Source organism: Nicotiana attenuata, unplaced genomic scaffold (assembly GCF_001879085.1).
Source record: "Nicotiana attenuata strain UT unplaced genomic scaffold, NIATTr2, whole genome shotgun sequence".
Classification (NCBI taxonomy): domain Eukaryota; kingdom Viridiplantae; phylum Streptophyta; class Magnoliopsida; order Solanales; family Solanaceae; genus Nicotiana; species Nicotiana attenuata.
The window spans coordinates 121887-140897 of NW_017670382.1; the positions used below are offsets into that span (position 1 = coordinate 121887).

Sequence of the window (19011 nt, forward strand, 5' to 3'; positions counted from 1 at the left end):
ATATATAATATATATAATTATTCTTTTAATTGTACTTTACTTTCGTTAAAGATAGGTGAGTCGGGTTCCTATATTGGTTAAAAAAAATTTATTTTTTTATTTTTATTTTTGGGTTTAGACTTTCTATGTCACGTTATTAAATTGCTATCGAATATATATTTTCTAGCTAAAGTATAGTTGATTGATATAAAGTAAGTTTCTGTTACAAAATAAATAAATAAAAATTAACTTTGTTACATCATTTTCTTTAGTTGAGTGACGGTTTTTATTTTAAAAAAAAAGTGACTATATTACATCATTTATTATAATTGAGTAATCATATAAGCAATCAACTCTGAAAAGGATATAGGAATACAAAAACATTCATGTCCAATGCAAATGATTTTAAATTATATACACGATCTCTACAAAACAATTTTGAATAGATATAACTTATAATCTATTACGAGTATAACAGATTATTTATCTTATTTTTACGTTACTAATACGCACTCACTAAAGGTGGTTATTTCAAAATGGTAATTTTGTACACTATCAGCGCATAAAAATCGACATCTTCTCTAGCCAATTTATTTATTTTTCCCTAGAGTATGTAGCTGAAACTAAAATTGATTCCCTTCAAAAGTTTGGCCAAATTGCCAATTAGTTGGTGCAGCATTGTAGCTTGTGACAGTTTTTCCATCACTTGTGGTCACTTGAAATGAAAGACTTTGGCCATTGAGATATGAATTGCTTTGCCAGTTTTGGCCCCAATTTCTTGACATTGATGTCCATCCAGTTTTTGACCCTTTAATAGAAATTGAATGAACATCACCAGCACCTCCAACATTAGTCACCAAAACCAAGTTGTAATAAGGGTGGCCATTTATTGTAAACCTAATTCCTCCCTTCTTATTGCACGACACCCTGTCAAAGACCAAATTAAAATCCCATATCAGCATATATTATTAATATTTACATCTTGGCCTCTTGTGTGAATTCAATCAGGTTGAAGTTAATATGTACTCTTAAGTAGGAAGAGTCTTGTATTACTCTCTTCGTCTCAATTTATGCGACATTGTTTTCTTTTTAATTTGTTCCAAGATAGGGACCGGTTTAGTATGTTCGTTATGGGTTCACTTAATCCAATAACTTTTGTCCAAACATTATATGTGTACTAAAAGATTTACTAAATATTTAACTGTGAATATAATTATTAATATAATATTAACTTGAGATTGTTTTAGGAATCTGTAAACTTCAAAGTCTTTTGTTCCAAGAAGGGCAGAATATCCTAATAGGCTCTTGCACTTATACCGATTTGTCATCCCGGTCCTTGTATTTTATAGTTTGTCAGGTGAACACTAATACTTATTCAAACTCTATATATTAAACCCTTTTTCGAAGAGGTCAACCTGCGTGTAACACAATTGCTTCCATGTAGGACTCCACGTCATTATTTAATGCCAAATACGAAATAATATATTAAATATTATATTACCCCTCCCCCCCCCCCCCCCCAAACCGTATGTCCCTTATTTTACACAAGTTGTTTCACTTTCACTGTTTGTTCTCCTTCATCATCTTCTCCGTGCTATCTCTCCTTCGTCTTTTTTCATTAAATTTCTGGTCATTGTTTCGTGCCTTTCTTCCGTCGTTCTGCGGCAAGTACTGTCATTTCTTCTTAACTCATTTTTTTTAATCTCTTTTTTAATCTCTTTTTTGGTTCGTTTATTAGTTGATGGTTGGGTTAGGTCGGTGATTAATTGCTCTTGAGTGTGCCTGAATATTAGTTTTTTTTTGTTTTGTTTTGTTTGCTTACTATTTGAACTATAAAACCCCTTTGTTATAGTTGTGCATATAGTAATATATTCAGTTACTTCGTTTCGTTTTAGTTTTTTTTTGTGGGTAAAATCCTAAATTAGTCTTCTGATTTTTATTTTTCTGAATTATGTTGGATTTTATTCTGGGTTGTTGTCCACCAAGTTATATCATAATATTATAGAAATTTTTGGGGAAGATATAGGGTTAATCTTGGATGCTTTATCAGATAAAAAATTAGGTTTTGTTTGTTTGTTTGTTTGTTTATGGAGTCCTATAAAGCCGTATTTCATCAGCAAGAAGGACGAAAAATCTGAAAAAATTAAGGGAAAGAAGAGAGATGATTTTGTTAAATACCCAAGAGAGTTCCCACTAGGTTAACAATGGAAAATGAAGAAGAAGGCCATTAAATAATGGGAAATGTTACTGTTACGGTTTTCTAATAGGCCTCACGCCCCTAAAAGGCGTGTGAGTCACGCACTGAAGCCAAGTCAGCTTTATAGTCTCAGTCAACGATCATAAGGGTTTAATATATAGAGTTTGAATAAGTACAAGTGTTCACCTGACAAACTATAGAATACAAGGACCGGGATGATAAAGTGACACAAGTATAAGTGTCATTTAGGCTATTCTGCCTTCCAAGAAGAGTGCTATATTTTCGTATTTAGAAATACTTTAATTTTATTATACTCATTTTACCCTTTGTGATATGACTTGTTGGACCTCTTCTTGGTATAAAGTTAACCTTTTTAGTATGAGAAAAAAAAATGTGAAATTTTTACCATCTCTCATTTTAATTGTTGATAGTAAAAGAATCTTGTAGTTTTGTACACATTTATCTTATGTATTAAAAATCTTCTTCACTTGTAAGAGTTTAACTATTATTACACTTTTACGTTACCTAAAAGATAATTACATAATTTAACCGCTTATAAAAAGTAAAATTAGTAACCTCAAATATAAGACAAAATACGTAGTTATAACAAGTCAAAATACACTAAGTGTAAATATTCTTTATATTGTATGTCTATAAGAAGAGGCGGAGCCGGGATTTGAATTTTATCGGTTTTAAAAGTTTTAAATCCTAGGATAGCGACATCACGTGTTAATAATTAGTTTCTGAATTTAATTTTTGTACATATTTAGTGGATTTCTAACTCAAAACATAAGGTTTTAATTTGACTAAAGCTATTGGGTTCGGCCGAAACTATACCTCATCTTCTAGCTCCGCCACTATCTATAAGTTAAATTGTTAAAAACTTGTGCATAGTTAATACACCGCCACATAAATGGAACGAGGAATTAGTAAGAAAAGTTCACCTCCGGAAAGATATGGGGACGATACCGGCTTTATATTGGGCAATTTTCAAGAAAGCAGGCTGTGCCAAATCGAAGTGTTGAAGAGGAGGATTGCACCAGCCACCATTGTTGCTAGGTAGAGATGGATTAGGAGGACAGAAATTTGTAGCAGTTACAGTAATTGTTCCAGAAAGGCACCATTTGCCATCATTGTTGCATTTGAGCTCATAACAAGCCCCACATGTTAAACCATTGTTGAATAGAGCTGTGCTTAATGCTGCAGTATTTGTTCCATAACCTTGGCTGTTCAAATTACCATAACCACAAGCACCTCCTGTATTTTTCGAACCATATATTGTTTCAGTTAGTATTTTGTGTACAAAGACCTTTTTTGTACTCTACTTTGATATTGAGTCACTAGTTAAAATCATACAAAATATATACTAATGGGTCGTTTGGTTGAGGGATATGTTATGTTGCTCGGATTCTTTAAAATGATGTCGCACCCGTGTTGGTAGTGGCGGTGCCAGGATATTAACTAAAGGGGTTAAAAAGTTACACATGTAGAGAAGTCAAGGAGATTCAACATCTCACACACGCGAGCACGCGCGCGCGCACATATATATATATATATATATGATAAACAGTGTAAGAGATATGATGATGAACTCAAATTAATGGAGAAATAATTCTTGTTTTCACAGACAAATTTGTTTTCTTTCTCTCTTTATTCGCTTTTGTTGGATTTATCAAAACGTAGCATTTATGTTTGTTAAAGTAAAAAAATTAATGTATGTTTGGTTATTGTAATTATTTATGAAGGTTTTAATTTTTTGAATGGTATTATAGTCACTTGAGTTTATAGGGGTTTTTGGTCTTTTAATCTTCAACTTAGACCTTCACACTTATTATATATATATATATATATAATTTCTTTAATTTTATATATATTATGTAATTTCTTCGTGAAGGGGGTACGAACGAACACCTTCCGCTCACCTAGCTTTACCATTGCGTGTTGGATCCTCCAAAATACAATAATTTTGGAAGATCCAATACATATCTAATAATATTTTCGAAGAGTCGAACAACATGGAGATAAAAGAAAAAAGATACCGTAGTCGAAATAAGACAATGTTTGCTACTGAGAGGTTAGGAAAACTAATTCTCACATAAGTAATGTAGTTTTGGTTGACTGTATAAGAAAAAAACAATCATTGCATATATAACTTATGGTGTAGTTGGCGGTTTAAAATAATACATACACTAAGTTATGCGTCTGTATGTGTTATTTTACGTGGAATAGAATATTAGCTCCCGTCGGGGCGGTCCGACGAGTTTAGTGATCTAAAGTCAAACTTTACGAGGGGCCTTAACTTTTTAGAAAAAAAAATTATTTATTTATTTGAAGTTTATTTTTATAGTGTTTTTTAGATACAAAGTTATTAATAATTTTCTTATAATCAATAACTCCTAATAAATTTTTCTTAATTGACAATATAGCTAATCCATTTAACCTTTCTTGAGACATTATTGATTTTAGGTAAGATTTTATCAATTTTAATTTTGAAACCTTCTTTCCGCTGAAGCGATGGTAACAGGAGTTATTAACATTATTTCATAAGTAATATAGGCATTGAAAAAAGAATCAAATCTTTTTATTTGACCGAGTGTATCAATTAAACTGTTATCTTCTAATTGTATTATTTTTCTTAATACTTTTAATTCCGAAAATAAATCTAAACCATCAATACTGAATTGATTATTATCCTTGAAAGAACATTCAAGATTAAGGCAATATTTTTTCAAATTTCTATCATCTAGTGATCTAAATTTTTACGCTAGATAGAAACCAAAAAATATTTTCATATGCTTCAAATTGTTCAAATCTATTTTGAATTGAAAAAAATAGCCTGTCTACTATGTATAAAGTAATCAACTTCAAAGGACTCTTCGAAAGATTTTGAGATTTTATTATTAATATTCTTATCAAATTGTTACTTCCTATATATCACACGTTTTGTACGAAATTCGGGTTCGATATTTATTTCAAATGCAATTTCTTGGCAGAAATCGTAGTAGTTGCACTTTCTTCTCTATACTTGTTAAAGAAAGAAATCATACTTTTCACTTCACAGAACCTTTTTTAAAATTTATACATAGCCTATTAGGTGTAACAAAAAATGGGGCTCACACAAATGTGAGGCCTAAAACAGTTGCTTTACTTGCTTTATGGAAGGGCCGCCCGTGACTCCCATTTTGCCATACGATTTTTCACTTTTTGTAAAACAGAATTGAAAACACTATGATTATAAAAAGTGATCTGTTTTTGAGCAGCTTTTGAAGATGAATTTTTCAAGTTTAGTTTAGACTAGTTTTTCAAGTTTTCTTACTCACAAAACTTTAATTTTTTTACAAGTAAAATGCATGTCCAAACATAATTTCAACTTCCAAAAATGATTTTTCATCTAATCTAAAACTCTTTTTTTTTCAAGTTTCAACCACATTTATATCCAAACGATATCTTAAGAATATGTATTAGCAATATGGATATCAAATATTTAAAGACAAAAAATTATTAGTTATTCATTTGCATTAGCAATCCAAACATTAAAGAGAATATTTCACATACGAACAATTGTCATCCCTACTTTTCAATTTTATAACCTATATTTCAATTTACAACCAACTAGCCCAAAATAATAGGCTAAGATTCAACATTTAACTCCAATAGGTTCTTAAAATTACTATTTAATTTTTAAAAAAGATTGCTCAAGCTTTTAAGTTAATTTTCGAATCAGTAACTGTAACTCAAATATTAGTTCAACAAATCAAATCCATTTGAGTGGTGAAAATTAGATTTTTAACAAGCTTAAATATGTGGGTTTAGATTCCGAATATGATTTTGTGAGAAATTTGGAGTGGGTATTATCTAGAATTGTTAGAAATAGTATAAGGAGGTTGTATATAAAATTTGAAGTCATTTAATGAAGATTTGGATTTATTTTGAATAAAAATTACAACTGAAAATCGTGGAAGAAGTTCGTCTAGAGATGCTTGTATAAAGGTGTATAAAAGTGTATAATATTGTATAAAATGCGTTTATACACTCATGTACACTATTATACAAGATTATACATAATTATACAAAAGACTGACTTTGTCTTCTTCCTTGCGTTTTTTCTGAAATTTAACTCAAATCTTGCTCAAATCTACTCCAAATCACTTCAAATTTAAATTTTGAACTCCTTTTGGTATTTTCAATCAATTGGAACAACACCCAATCCAAACAACTAACAAACTCAAAAAATCTTATTTTTGAAAGCAAAAGCTTTGAATGACTTTCAATGGTGGAATGATGAATCTTCAATTTTCTTACATTGCAACTAGGTGACACAGGGGAGAAGCAGTAATGGCAGACGGCCCCTTGAAGCATATGTAGAAGATGTGAGAAGAAAAGAGAGTGAACGCAATGGTTGTGAGAACATAGATTTAACTCCATAGCTTTTAGAAGCAATGATTGTAAGAAAACAGATTTTGAATGTGCTAGTGCTTTCAAAATATGTACAATATGAATTAGGTAGGGTAAAACATAAAAATATAGGCCATTTTTTGTTATGGTGTGAAGTCAAGTGTATTTTCTTATAATTCTTTCAACATTAAATTTAAATTCAACTATACAACAATCTCTACATTCATTATTCATTGCATATACAATTCTCTACATTATAATTCCGCCTAATTATAGTATGTGAACCAAACTGATTCCTAAGACTATACATTTGTTTCAATCGGCACAATCAAAAACTAAAGCACGTGGACAAGATATTCCGTATTCAATAGGATCCAGGGAAGGACCGTAACTTTAGGGGTATGACGTATGCCGTAAACATGCACTCTGCTTATAAATTAGACCTTTTTAAATGAATAAAAAACTAGAAATTAAATTAAATTAAAGAAGACTGAATTATACCCATAGTGCCAGATGCATCACCCCCTCCATAGGCTGTGGCGTGAGCACTTTGCCACCCTCCATTATCAGCAAAACTCTCATTGATGCAGAAGCTTAAGAAGAAGATGAAAAAAAGAGAAAGAATGGAAAATGTTGCATAATTAGCCATTGAAAGAATGGAAAATGTTGCAAAAATAGCCACTGGTGAAGAAGAAGAAGTTCTCAGGTATTAATTAATGTTAGAGAAATGATATATTAGAGAACTAATTAGTGGAAGCTGCTAGCTAGCTTGATACAAGCTGAGGGGGTATGGAGAAGCTAGTTATATAGAGAAAATCTAAAGATGAAATTGGAGCTTAACAAATGTAAATATAGTACAATTGTACAAATTAGAAAGTGTCAACAACCAAAAATCTTCTCTTTTTTATCCTCTTTTAATTAATTCAATTGATTCTTCTTCTTTTATTATTTAATTAATATGTATGTACATTTGATATGGTCATAAAACGACGACCAAATTGCACATGTTGTTGTTCCAAACGAACTACCAATTAATATTTTTCTTAAGATCCTACAAGCACATGCATTATAGCCTTCCCTTCATTCATATACCTTTTTTCTATTATTTCTTTTTTTATTTGGATTCATGTCAAAGTATAAATATTTTTCTTTGCTTCACTTAAAATAGTGCTAATTAGGTAGGTAACAACGTGGAAAATTGGAAGGTAATAGATCCAATAATCTTGTTATATGGTCATATCTAAGTTCTATTAATTAATAAACAAGCTACCAAATTACTATCCGCTAATCATAATTATCTTTCGCCTACGTACTAAAACAGTCTCAGATTTATTCATTGACATTTCGAAAAATGTATACGTCCAGTGTCATTTGAGTGGCAGATATAGTGATTCGAGTACGGATTCATCCGAACACAATATTTTTATGTGGAATATAAATTTTATGAGAAATTTAAACATACAAAAAGTTCACTAAATATTAGATATAAACTCATATTTTTTAAAATACAAGAGTTTAGTGCAAAAAAACTTAAAGAATCCATCAATGATAATTGTCACAATTTCTCTTAATTACACGTGGTTAATCTGTAAATCATCATCAAATTACTTGGTAATAGATAGTTACAAAAAGGAGGACTCTGTAGTCATTATTGTCTCTCTTTTGTTTAATGTCCTTATGTTCTCAATCATAAGTATTAGCATATTAATCCAACTGGTTTAGGTGCAACTAGGGAAGAAGGTTTAGGAGTTAAGGGCATAAAATGTTATTAATTGGCACAATCAAGAAGCAGATTTAATTTGCAGCATCCGCCATATCCTCAACTTAGGATCATTTTTTATACTATATCTCAAGAAAAAACTGAGATTTAATTATGTGCACAAAATTCCAAGGTTTTTTATTTGATTTATTTTATAAGTTAGCATGTTATGTCTTTCTCTCAAATTAAATGTTCTGTACACATGCAAGATCTTGATTTTGAGATCACATTATTTAGTTTAGTTGGCATATCATATACATATCTCCCAAAGTATCCCTTACACATGATATTGATTTGTGAGATCACATAACCTGTATATCTCTATATTTCATGTGTATGCGCATACCTAATAATGTGGTTTGTTTGGCTTCACAAATCTCTTGTCAAGATATATCATTGTGAAATTAAGCGACATGTCCTATCAAACAATTCTTTTTCTTTTTCTTCTTCAAAGAATAGATATTGTGAAAATGAAAAGACTATCCCAACAAATCTAATATATTTGTATTCATTCTACGTACTGAGCATGAGCACGAGAGGTCGAGGATTAGGGTAGAAGGTTAGCAGGTAGCCTAGTATGGGACACCATATCTGCCCCCATCATATCACTCTCGTATTATCTTACTCTTCGATTTCTATTACTACATGTTGTTACCCTTGCATAGGTTGTCTTACTGCTTTGTTGAAAAATGCATAAGTACCCCTTGAACTAAGGCCGAAGTTCCAACTACACGCCTTATCTTTGAGAGGGTCCAATCATCCCTCCCCCTGAACTATTTAATAGTAGAATTATTAACCCCCTAAATGCTAAGGTGGCGTAGAGAGTGTGTTCCACTCTCTTTGACAAAGTGAGAAACAAAAAAGTGGATTTTTTTTTGCAATCTGTTGCAATTAAAAAAAATTACTCTCTACGTTTTTCTTTTCTTCTTTTCCGGTGAGAACCATGAACGCCGATGACCTTCTCAGGCGAACTATTTATCCGTTCTTTTATTTTTCCTCTAATATTCTTCCTCTCACTCTCTCCACCACCTCGATACCATAACCACCATCTTCACCTTCACCCACCTCCTTTTATTCTCCGTCCATCTAATCTTCACCTCGGCAACACTACCTCGGCACTATCATCATTACCCAAACCCAGATCTTATCTCTCTAACTTCCCACCGGAATAAGTCACCGAAAATATAAAATCAAAATCGCAAATCACAATCAGTAACAATAAACTCCCCGCCGGTAAAAGTGGAGTTTATGAAATTCCTATATATATGAAACAAGCAAAAGACCGACATACATAGATTCTAATCAAACAAGGATTGGATCAAAGAATGGATCATTATGAATGGGTGGAAAATTTGAATGTGAAAAAAGAATGAAAAAGAAAAAAGTATAATAGGATAAGAAAGAAAAAAAAAGGAAAAGAAAGAGAAAAAAGTTCAAAAATTATGAAATAGACACGTGGTAGTGCGTATATTTCAGTACCTACCAAGAATTTGGTTATCTAGTTTTATGGTGATATTTATTCCGTTTTAAGAAAGTTCAGGGGGATCTATGTTTACGCATAAAACGGTACTGTTTAATTTATACGTGGTTTATAGACAAGTGAATCGATATGATCCAAAAATAATAGATGAATTAGACAAAAATGTAAGACTTAGCATTGAAAATAAATGACAGATATCTTCGTCCCGCGCGCAGAGCTACTGGAGGCAGTCAAAACAATTTAAACAAGCAAGAAAGTAAAGTTTTATTGATCTTTTGTTATAATATAGTATTTGCTTGTCAGAAAATTTCCGTGCTTACAATGATGGTAGAGCTCACTATTTATAGTTACGCCTAGGGAACAAGGTCCTAAGATCAAGCCCCTCTTCAATGACAATTATGAGGGCCATTGAAGAATGTGTAACGGTGGGTAGTGAATGCCATATTCTCTGTAACGGATCATGACTTGATGCTGTATAATATTCTTCAATGAATGTTGTTGGATGGCGGCATTTGTTTTGTCTTTATAAATATCGTTCTCTCCGATGGCAAGCGAGATTTTGCCTTCAGGTTTGATTGTCTTCTGTCTTCAGCTCTACGCGTTTATTTCTCATGTGATCATTAAATATAAATATGTTTTATCCCATACAGATAGTCCCCCTGCTTTCCGGTAGCATAACATTGTGTCACCGAGAAGTGGGTAGAAATACCTTTCTTGGTGGAAAATTCTCTGACACCCTATGAAAAGTTTCTGACGGTTGATTAGACGCACGTCTCTCCGCATTTAATACCCTGAACACGCGTTATCCCACGATTCAGCATCACTTTTGCCGGTTATCGAGGTAGTTATGACCACAATTTTAGCTACCTATTCCTTTACATAATGCATTAAACTTCTTCATTTACACTTCCATACTTTCTCAAACTCTCTTTATTCAACTCGTACTTTGTCTTCAACCTTTCTTTAACCTTCTTTTTCTTCAGAGAAACTCTTCATTCCTTTGTGATAAAAATGACTTCCTCTTCAAAAAATCCTAGATCCTTAAAGGACAAAGGTAAAGCCGATGATGCTGCTCCTCATACGGTGAGCACCATCATCCTAAAGAGTCTTGTCACAACTAAAGACTTTGAAGAGAAATTTCCTACCGCTAATCCTCGCATGTGGGCCGTTGGCGTGTATCCTTCTTCCATCTGTCCTTCCAGCATTCCCGCTGTGAAGGCAGACTACAATTGTCAAGATTTAGATATTATCGCTCCTGATCTGGCGGAGCGGATAACCTTACCCAAGAAGGGCTACATGTATTTTTATATGTATCATTTTACTTTGGGGCCATTCTCTCTAAATGGTGAGTTTACTCTGTTATTGTGGAGTTTTGCATCCATTACCAGGTATGCCTGGTGAAATTAAGTCCTTCTGTGTGGAGGACAGTCGCTTGTCTTTGGCGCTTGTGCCAGGAGACAGGAGAGGAGCTAACCCTAACTCAATTAATGAATCTTTAATCCCCCAAGATTTTTCGCGGGGGATGACAAACTTTAGTACTGGCCATCATGCCCTACTAGCCAGCATGGATGATGACAACGACCGTATATGGAGGGAATAATTCATTGCAGTTGCCACCATGGACATTATTCCGGCCACGGCTTCATCCTTTCTGGAATTGTGGGACCGCACACGTAAGTTCATCGCTTCTCTCTTCTTCTAGCTAAAGATCATCCCATGTTGTTATTGATTTTTCTTCTTTCGTTTGTTTCAGCAACTCGGTGGGTTCCACCGCGAGTTGAAGGCTTGGACCAGTGGGTCCAAAAGATTTTAGATGTTACTACGCCCGAGACCCGTACGTGGAAGGAACTAGCCCTCAATTATGGGTAGAAGGCCAAAAATTATGGTAAATCAAACTCATCTTGTTTTTACTTTGCGTATAAGGAATTTGATTAACCATTCTCTTTTATTGAATTCAGGTCTACCCCAGGGCTCAGTTGTCGTCCCCGAGAAGGGCGTATTGGCTGATCCTACTGATGTTGCGAGGCTGCTACAGGAGGCGTTTACCTAAATAGCTATCTTTGGGTCTGCTTCTGGTGCAAGTGCTTCTTCTCGAAGTCTCCGGCCGGAGAACAAGCAACCAAAAAGAAGATGTCCCTCCGCGGCCGGGGGAAAAAATAAAAAGGCAAAGAGTGTCGCACCTAGTCGTCTATGGAAGTTGTGGTGATGAGTCTCACGCTCGAGCCGGCCATCGACAACATGGTGATCGACGATGATAGAGAAGCCATCGAAGAGGGGGCTTCTCTACACAGAAGACGACGACCTTCCCCAGCTCAACAGAATGCTCAATTTGTTGAGTTAGTTACGCCAACCGAGGACGATGCCTTGGCACTCTAAGGGGGACTCACGCTTCCAAGTCCCAGCTATCGTGCCCGGTACCGTGAGGCTGAGTACCGAGTCCTTGTCATCTTCGGTTGATGAGCAACCAACAACCAGCACTGCGCTTGCCGCAGCCACTTCTCATCCTTCAACGCCACCGCAGTTTCCCTAGAGGATGATTTCCCTCTTCTCTTGTCCCCAATTCATGGGAAATTGGGGCAAAATTATGCTGCCCCCTCAGAAGATCCTCAAAGAAGGAGGAGCGTTACTCTCTCGGTTTCTACCAGATGTCATCTGTTGTTCCGGCTGGTGGAACTTGCAAACTACCTGAAGCCTTTGGCTTCATAAAAAGATAGGGGAAGGATACAAGCTCTCTCGGAAGAGTGTTTGTTGAACAATGACATGCACAACGTAGCAGCGTTACATTCCTCGTTTCCTCCGTTATTTCTTCTATATGTGATACAATAGGATTTTAAGTTTGCATTTTCGTTTTGTAGGCCAGCTTTCTTGCTTCTAAGGGCCTCCAAAGGCTGATTCGTGATAAGGAGGAACTTATCTCCGAGCGGGATCAACTTTTGGTCGAGCGAAATCAAACTGCTACTCGCCTCTCGAAATTGGAAGCACGAGCTGCTGACGCTACTGAGTTGGAGGTTCAGTTGCAGCAAAGCGAGCAAGAAGTAGTGACCCTTACTCAAGAGGTTGCCGGTTGAGGGCTAAATTTGAAGAAGCTAGGGCCAAAAGGGTTTAAGTCCATAATGTTGTTCTTGCTGCATCCAATCATGAGGCTGCCTCCGCTGAAAGACTGAATAATTTTGAGGCGGTCGTAAACTCCAAGGTTGAAGATGTTACTACTGCCGAGACGAAGTATGCCTAATTGGAGGAGAAGCATAAGAGGACCATTGAGTATAATATAATTTTCAGCTCTATTGTCTGTGATCTCGATGTCAGTCTCCAGTCCGTTAGATCTGCATGGTAAAACCTTTCTGCTGAGGTTGGCCAGCATAAAGAAGAACTTCAGCGTTGAGTGGCTTCCCTCATTGTTGAAAAAATATATGTTATGTACATCATGAGGAGAAAAACCTTGGAAGAGACAAAGCGGGTGTCATTGACTTTGATGCCGAAATCGCTAAGGAACGCGAGCTGGAGTTAGTTGCAAAATTGGGTCTTCCGGCCCGGACTGATGCTACCAATTCTTCTGGTTCCAGTTCTGAGTTCTCGGGAACTGAAGAAGAGCCGGAAGGTGACGATGCTGAAGGCCAAAATGACGAAAGACAAAATATCGAACCGGCGGTAGATCCACCCACTTCTCCTAGGGGACGTAGATGTTTCTCTTCCTCCAGGTTCCGGAGATGCAACAACTTAGTTTTTGCTTTCTTTTTCAAACTTTTGTACTTGTGCTGTTTGGCACATTTATTGTAAATGGAGATACTTTTTTGTTTAAGTATACGGTTTTCGCTTTGCGCCCTTTTATTTAAGTATTTGCGTAAGTTTACTCTTTGCGTCTTTTTTCGTTTTAGTGTTTGCGCAAGTTTTACTGTTTGCGTCTAATAGTGTAAGGCTTAGTTAACAAACTTCACTTCCCCTTAGTAATTTATGCAATCAAGCTAAAGATTATCTAACAATCCCCAGTGGCTAGCACTTGCGAACGGCCGCGTAATTTATGTTCAACAGCAAACTTAACTTCCTGGTAGGAACTTTGCTATCAAGCAAAATACTATATAACCACTACGTACTGGTTCTTTTGCTTGTGTGCCTTGTCATTTAAAGGTCTTATTGCTGGAGCTTCCATAGTAGTATGTTTTCTGTCGATGCCTCGTTAAAAACCTTGGCAGAAAAACCCTATTGGGACAAAAACTGGACGAAGGGAAAAAGAGTACAGCACATACTTTCAGTACATGTGATGTTCATCAGCAGTAGTATCTCTTGAGGTGTGCCACGTTCCAGTTGCTAGGTAACTTTTCTCCATCTTGATTCTCTAACTCGTATGACCCTTTCCCGGTGACAGTTGAAACACGGCAGGGGCTTTCCCATGTTTGACCTAGCTTCCCCGCATTGAGTTTCCGAATGTTCCAAGTTATTTTTTCCTTAAAACCAAGTCTCTATTTTGTTTAGGGCTGCCCTCTTTATATGCGCCAAGTCCCTACGTTCGTCGAGGATATCTAATTGACTAACATTGCTTCATAATGTGCTTTTTCGTTTGCCCAGAAATACCATAGGGTAGGTTCTCCTACTTCTATCGGGATCAGGGCTTCTGCCACATATACAAGTGAGAAAGGAGTCTCCCCCGTGCTTGATTTGGCCATTGTTCGGTATGCCCATAGCACACCTGGCAGCTCTTCGAGCCATTTTCCTTTAGCTGCTTCTAATCTCTTTTTGAGATTTTGTATAATCACCTTGTTTGTTGATTCTGCTTAGCCATTTGTGCTCAGATGATAGGGTGATGATGTGATCCTCATGATTTTTAAGTCCTCGAGGAACTTTGTGACCTTCACGCCTATCAATTGTGGTCCGTTGTCGCAGGCTATCTCTTTTGGTATCCCAAATCTGTAAATAATGTTCTCCCATAAGAAATCTACCATTTCACGTTCATCGATATTCTGATAGGGACCTGCTTCAACCCACTTAGAAAAATAGTCAATTAAAATCAAAAGAAATCTTACCATACCGGGGGCTGGGGGCAGTGGTCCGACGATATCCATTCCCACTTCATGAACGACCATGGTGGCAAAACTGCGTGCAACGGTTCTGCCGGTTGATGTACCAATGGCGCATAACATTGACAATTATCACATTTTTAATATAAGCTTTGGCGTCATGTTCTATCCGTGGCCAATAGTATCCTGCCCTTATTAATTTTAGTACTAAGGAATCTGCGTCTGAATGATTTCCGCAGATCCCTTTGTCGGCTTCTCGCCTAACATAGTTAGCTTCGGAGGCTCCCAAACATCGGGCCAACGAGCCTTGGAAAGATCTTCTGTACAATTGACCTCCCTTGAAGCTATATCGAGCTAATTTAGTGTGTAGTGCTCGAGATGCCTTAGGGTCTTCAGGCAATTTCCCGAGTTTGAGATAGTCAATAATCTCGTTTCTCCAATCCTAGACCAAATTAGTCGCATTTACCTCGTAATAGCTATTTGCATCCAGTATCGAATGCATAAGTTGTACGACCGTACCGGAGTCAGACCCTTTCACTTCCATAGACGAGCCAAGATTAGCTAGTCTGCTACTGCATTCTCTTCCCTCGGGATATGCGTGATTGACCACTTCTGAAATCGAGCGAGCAGAGCCTGAATCTTCATTATGTATTGTTGCATGCGTTCCTATTTTGTTTTGAAGATCCCGTAAACCTGATTTACCACCAACTGGGAGTCGCATTTGACTTCTATGACCTTAGATTCTAGTCCCAGGCCAATTCGATCCCTGCAATCAAAGCTTCACACTCCGCTTTATTGTTAGTCAGAGGAACAATTCTTATTGTCTGCCTTAGGGTTTCTCCCGAAGGCGTAGTTAATACTATGCCGAGCCCGAACCCTTTCACATTTGAAACTCCATCCGTGAACAAGGTCCAAAGTGCTGATATCGATTCCGACACGATTACTGCTTCTTTGGTAGCCAGAGGTAAAACTCCTAGACTGAAATCGGCCACAAAGTTGGCCAAAACCTGTGACTTAATTGCAGTCCTAGGCTTTGTATTCTATGTCAAATTCTCTTATTTTTACGGCCCATTTGGCAGTCTACCTGAGAATTCAGGTTTATGAAGAATATTCTGTAGAGGAAAAATAGTCATCACAGCTATCGGGTGACATTAGAAAAGAGGCCTTAGCTTTCGAGCGGGGACTACGAGAGCTAAGGCCAAATTTTCCAGATGTGGGTAGCGAGTTTCTTCTCACATTAAAATTTTACTAACGTAATAAATAGGAGATTGCATATATTCGCTCTCACGGACTAAAACAGCACTTATCGCAACCTCGGAGATCGCTAAGTAGATCAACAGTTGTTCACCTTTCTCCGGTTGTGATAGCAACGAAAGACTTTACAAATACCTTTTCAAATCCCCCAAAGCCTACTGACATTCCGAGGTCTATTCAAAGTTGTTCTTCTTTTTGAGCAGAGAGAAGAAATGATGGTATTTCTCTGAAGACCAGGAAATGAATCTGATCGGGGTTAACCTCGATCCCCCTTTATGACACCAGGAATCCCAGGAACTTATTGGAGCTGACCCCGAACGCATACTTCTCGGGGTTAAGCTTCATATTATGCTTCCTTAAGATGTCAAAAGTTTCTTGCAAATGTTTGAGATGATCACCTGCGTTCAAAGACTTGACAAGCATATCATGTATGTAAACTTCCATGGTTTTCCCTATTTGTTTTTCAAACATTTTGTTCATGAGCCGTTGGTAAGCGGCTCCGGCGTTCTTTATCCTGAAGGGCATCACATTGTAACAATATATGCCGAAGTTCATAATAAATGAAGTTTTTTCCTGATCCTCCGGGTTCATTTTGATTTGGTTGTACTCGGAGTAAGCATCGAGGAAACTCATTAACTCGTGCCTGACCGTTGCATCAATCATTTGATCAATGTTTGGCAATGCAAAATTTATTCTTCTTCTTTGGAACTACAACTACGTTACCTAGCCAATTAGGATATTTTACCTCTTGGATTGAACCAATATCAAGCAAGAGAGTTACCTCTTCTTTTAAAAATTTATTTCTGACCTCGGATATAGGACGTTTTCTGTCTCACAAGGGATCCTGGGATCCAAGCATAGCTTGTGTATGGCCACTTCTGGCGGGATACCTGCCATATCCGCATGCGACCACGCAAAACAATTGACATTATATTTAAAAAATTCATTAAATCTAGACCTGAGTTCAGGAGTCCCCAAGTGGAACTTCCTCACTAGGAACTTTTCAAACAACGAGACCTGTTCAAGTCTTCCGCTATGGACTTTGTTGCGTCCGTCTCTTCTGGTACCTAGAAATATCTTGGCACCTGATAGGATTCCGACAACTCATCCCCCTGGTTGACTTCGATCGGCTCTGGAGCAGGGGTCGATTCTTGTAATTGTTATGCCGCATGCTCCTTCCCTTTGCTACTGGACACTGAGATTGCATTCATTTCTCTCGCCGTCGGTTGGTCTCCTCTTATTTGTTTAACCCCTTCGGGATTTGGGAATTTCAGCAACTGATAATGTGTTGATGGCACAACCTTCATCTCGTGCAACCATGGTTTCCCCAAGATGATGTTGTAACCCATATCGCCGTCCACCACCTCGAAAAGGGTCGTCTTCATCACCCCTTCGACATTCGTGGGCATCAGGATCTCTTCTCGGGTTGTCACACTTGCTAGGTTGAACCCGACGAGGAGCTTTGTGGCCGGAATGATTCTTCCGGTGAGCTTGGCTTCCCACAACACCCTCCATTGTATGATGTTGGCCGAACTTCTTGGGTTCACGAAAACACGTTTAATTCTAAAATCTAAGACATTTATAGAAATTACCAACGCATCGTTGTGCGGTAGCAACAATCCATCTACGCCTTCCTCTGTGAAAGTAATGTCGTCTTTAACGACTTCCCAGTGTCTCTTGCAGTGGGTCACTGACACCTTCGTCTTTTTTGCCGTCGAGAATGTAACCCTGTTAACCTTATTCTCCCTAAAAATCATGTTGATCGTGAAGAGCGGGGGATCTTCTTCTTCATTTGAAGGTTCCGCATCATCACGGTTGCGACCGCAGTTGTTTTTAGCCCGATCACTAAAAAATTCCCTGAGATGGCCATTTTTCAACAATGTTGCTACCTTTTCGCGCAGAAGCCGGTAGTCCCCAGTCCGGTGACTGTTTGTCCCGTGGTATTCGCACCACAAATTAGGTTCCCTTTGGCTGGGATCGGATCTCATTGGCTTCGGGAATTGTGCTTCTTTAATGTTCCTCATAGCCGACACCAGCTCTACTACGCTGACATTGAAGTTGTATTCGGAAAGCGTGGGGTAGGAAGAATCTTGAGAACCTTACGTTTCCTTATTCTGCAACGACCTGTTATTTCGGCCGCGATTTAGTTCTCCTATTGGTAGCGAATCTATCCGCTTACAGAAAACCTCTGTCGCGTCCTTTGGCCCATTCATAGGGCAAAAACTGACCTCTTGAAGACCGTCGATATGTGTTGAAATCATCTTCGATTTCTCTTTATTCTTCTCTCGGTCCCGACCCTTGGACGATGCCGGGAAACCTAGCTGATCATCATCAATCCTTATCTTAGACTAGTACCGGTTGTTAATATCCACCCAAGTTGTTGCCTGAAACTCGAGCAGACTTTCTTTTAACTTCCGAAAAGCGTTAGAACTTCTCGGATTCAGACCTTTGGTAAAAGCTTCATCCACCCATTCGTCTGGTACGGCCAATAGCAATATCCTTTCCTCCTGGAATCTGGTCACAAACTCCCGCTGTAACTCAGACTCTCCTTGCGCAATCCTGAATATGTAGCCCTTTCGGGCATGTACCTTTCTGACCCCGGCATGGGCCTTGATGAAAGAAACCATAGGCATTTTGAATGAGTTTATAGAGTGCGCGGGCAAGAGCGAATACCATGTCAGGGCTCCCTTCGTAAGGGTCTTCCCGAATTTCCTCAGTAAGACTGACTCAATCTCGTTTCTCTTCACTGCTGTAATATATGTGGTGATGTGCTCCTGAGGATCTGAAGTCCAATCATACTTTGGCACGTCTAGCATTTGAAACCGTTTCGGGATCAATTCTGGTGCCGCACTCGGTTTGAACAGCATCTGGGTATACTTCTTTGAATATGGTCCTTTCAATACTGGAGGTGCACACGGAATTTGATCCATTCGGG

At 37.3% G+C, this 19011-nt stretch overlaps 2 protein-coding genes across 2 annotated transcripts; both read right to left on the bottom strand.

Annotated features, from left to right (window-relative positions):
- Positions 1 to 304: 304 nt before the first annotated feature.
- Positions 305 to 7385, bottom strand: LOC109238660 (expansin-A8-like). Its single transcript, XM_019405146.1, has 3 exons — positions 7073 to 7385; positions 3121 to 3433; positions 305 to 906 (listed from the first exon to the last, which is right to left on the bottom strand). Exons 1-3 carry the CDS (start codon positions 7218 to 7220, stop codon positions 603 to 605), a joined length of 765 nt encoding a protein of 254 aa, XP_019260691.1. The 5' UTR covers positions 7221 to 7385; the 3' UTR covers positions 305 to 602.
- A 9851-nt stretch (positions 7386 to 17236) lies between these two features.
- LOC109238648 lies at positions 17237 to 18100 on the bottom strand. Its single transcript, XM_019405134.1, has one exon. The coding sequence runs from the start codon at positions 18098 to 18100 to the stop codon at positions 17237 to 17239; it is 864 nt and encodes a 287-aa protein (XP_019260679.1).
- Between the last annotated feature and the right edge of the window lie 911 nt (positions 18101 to 19011).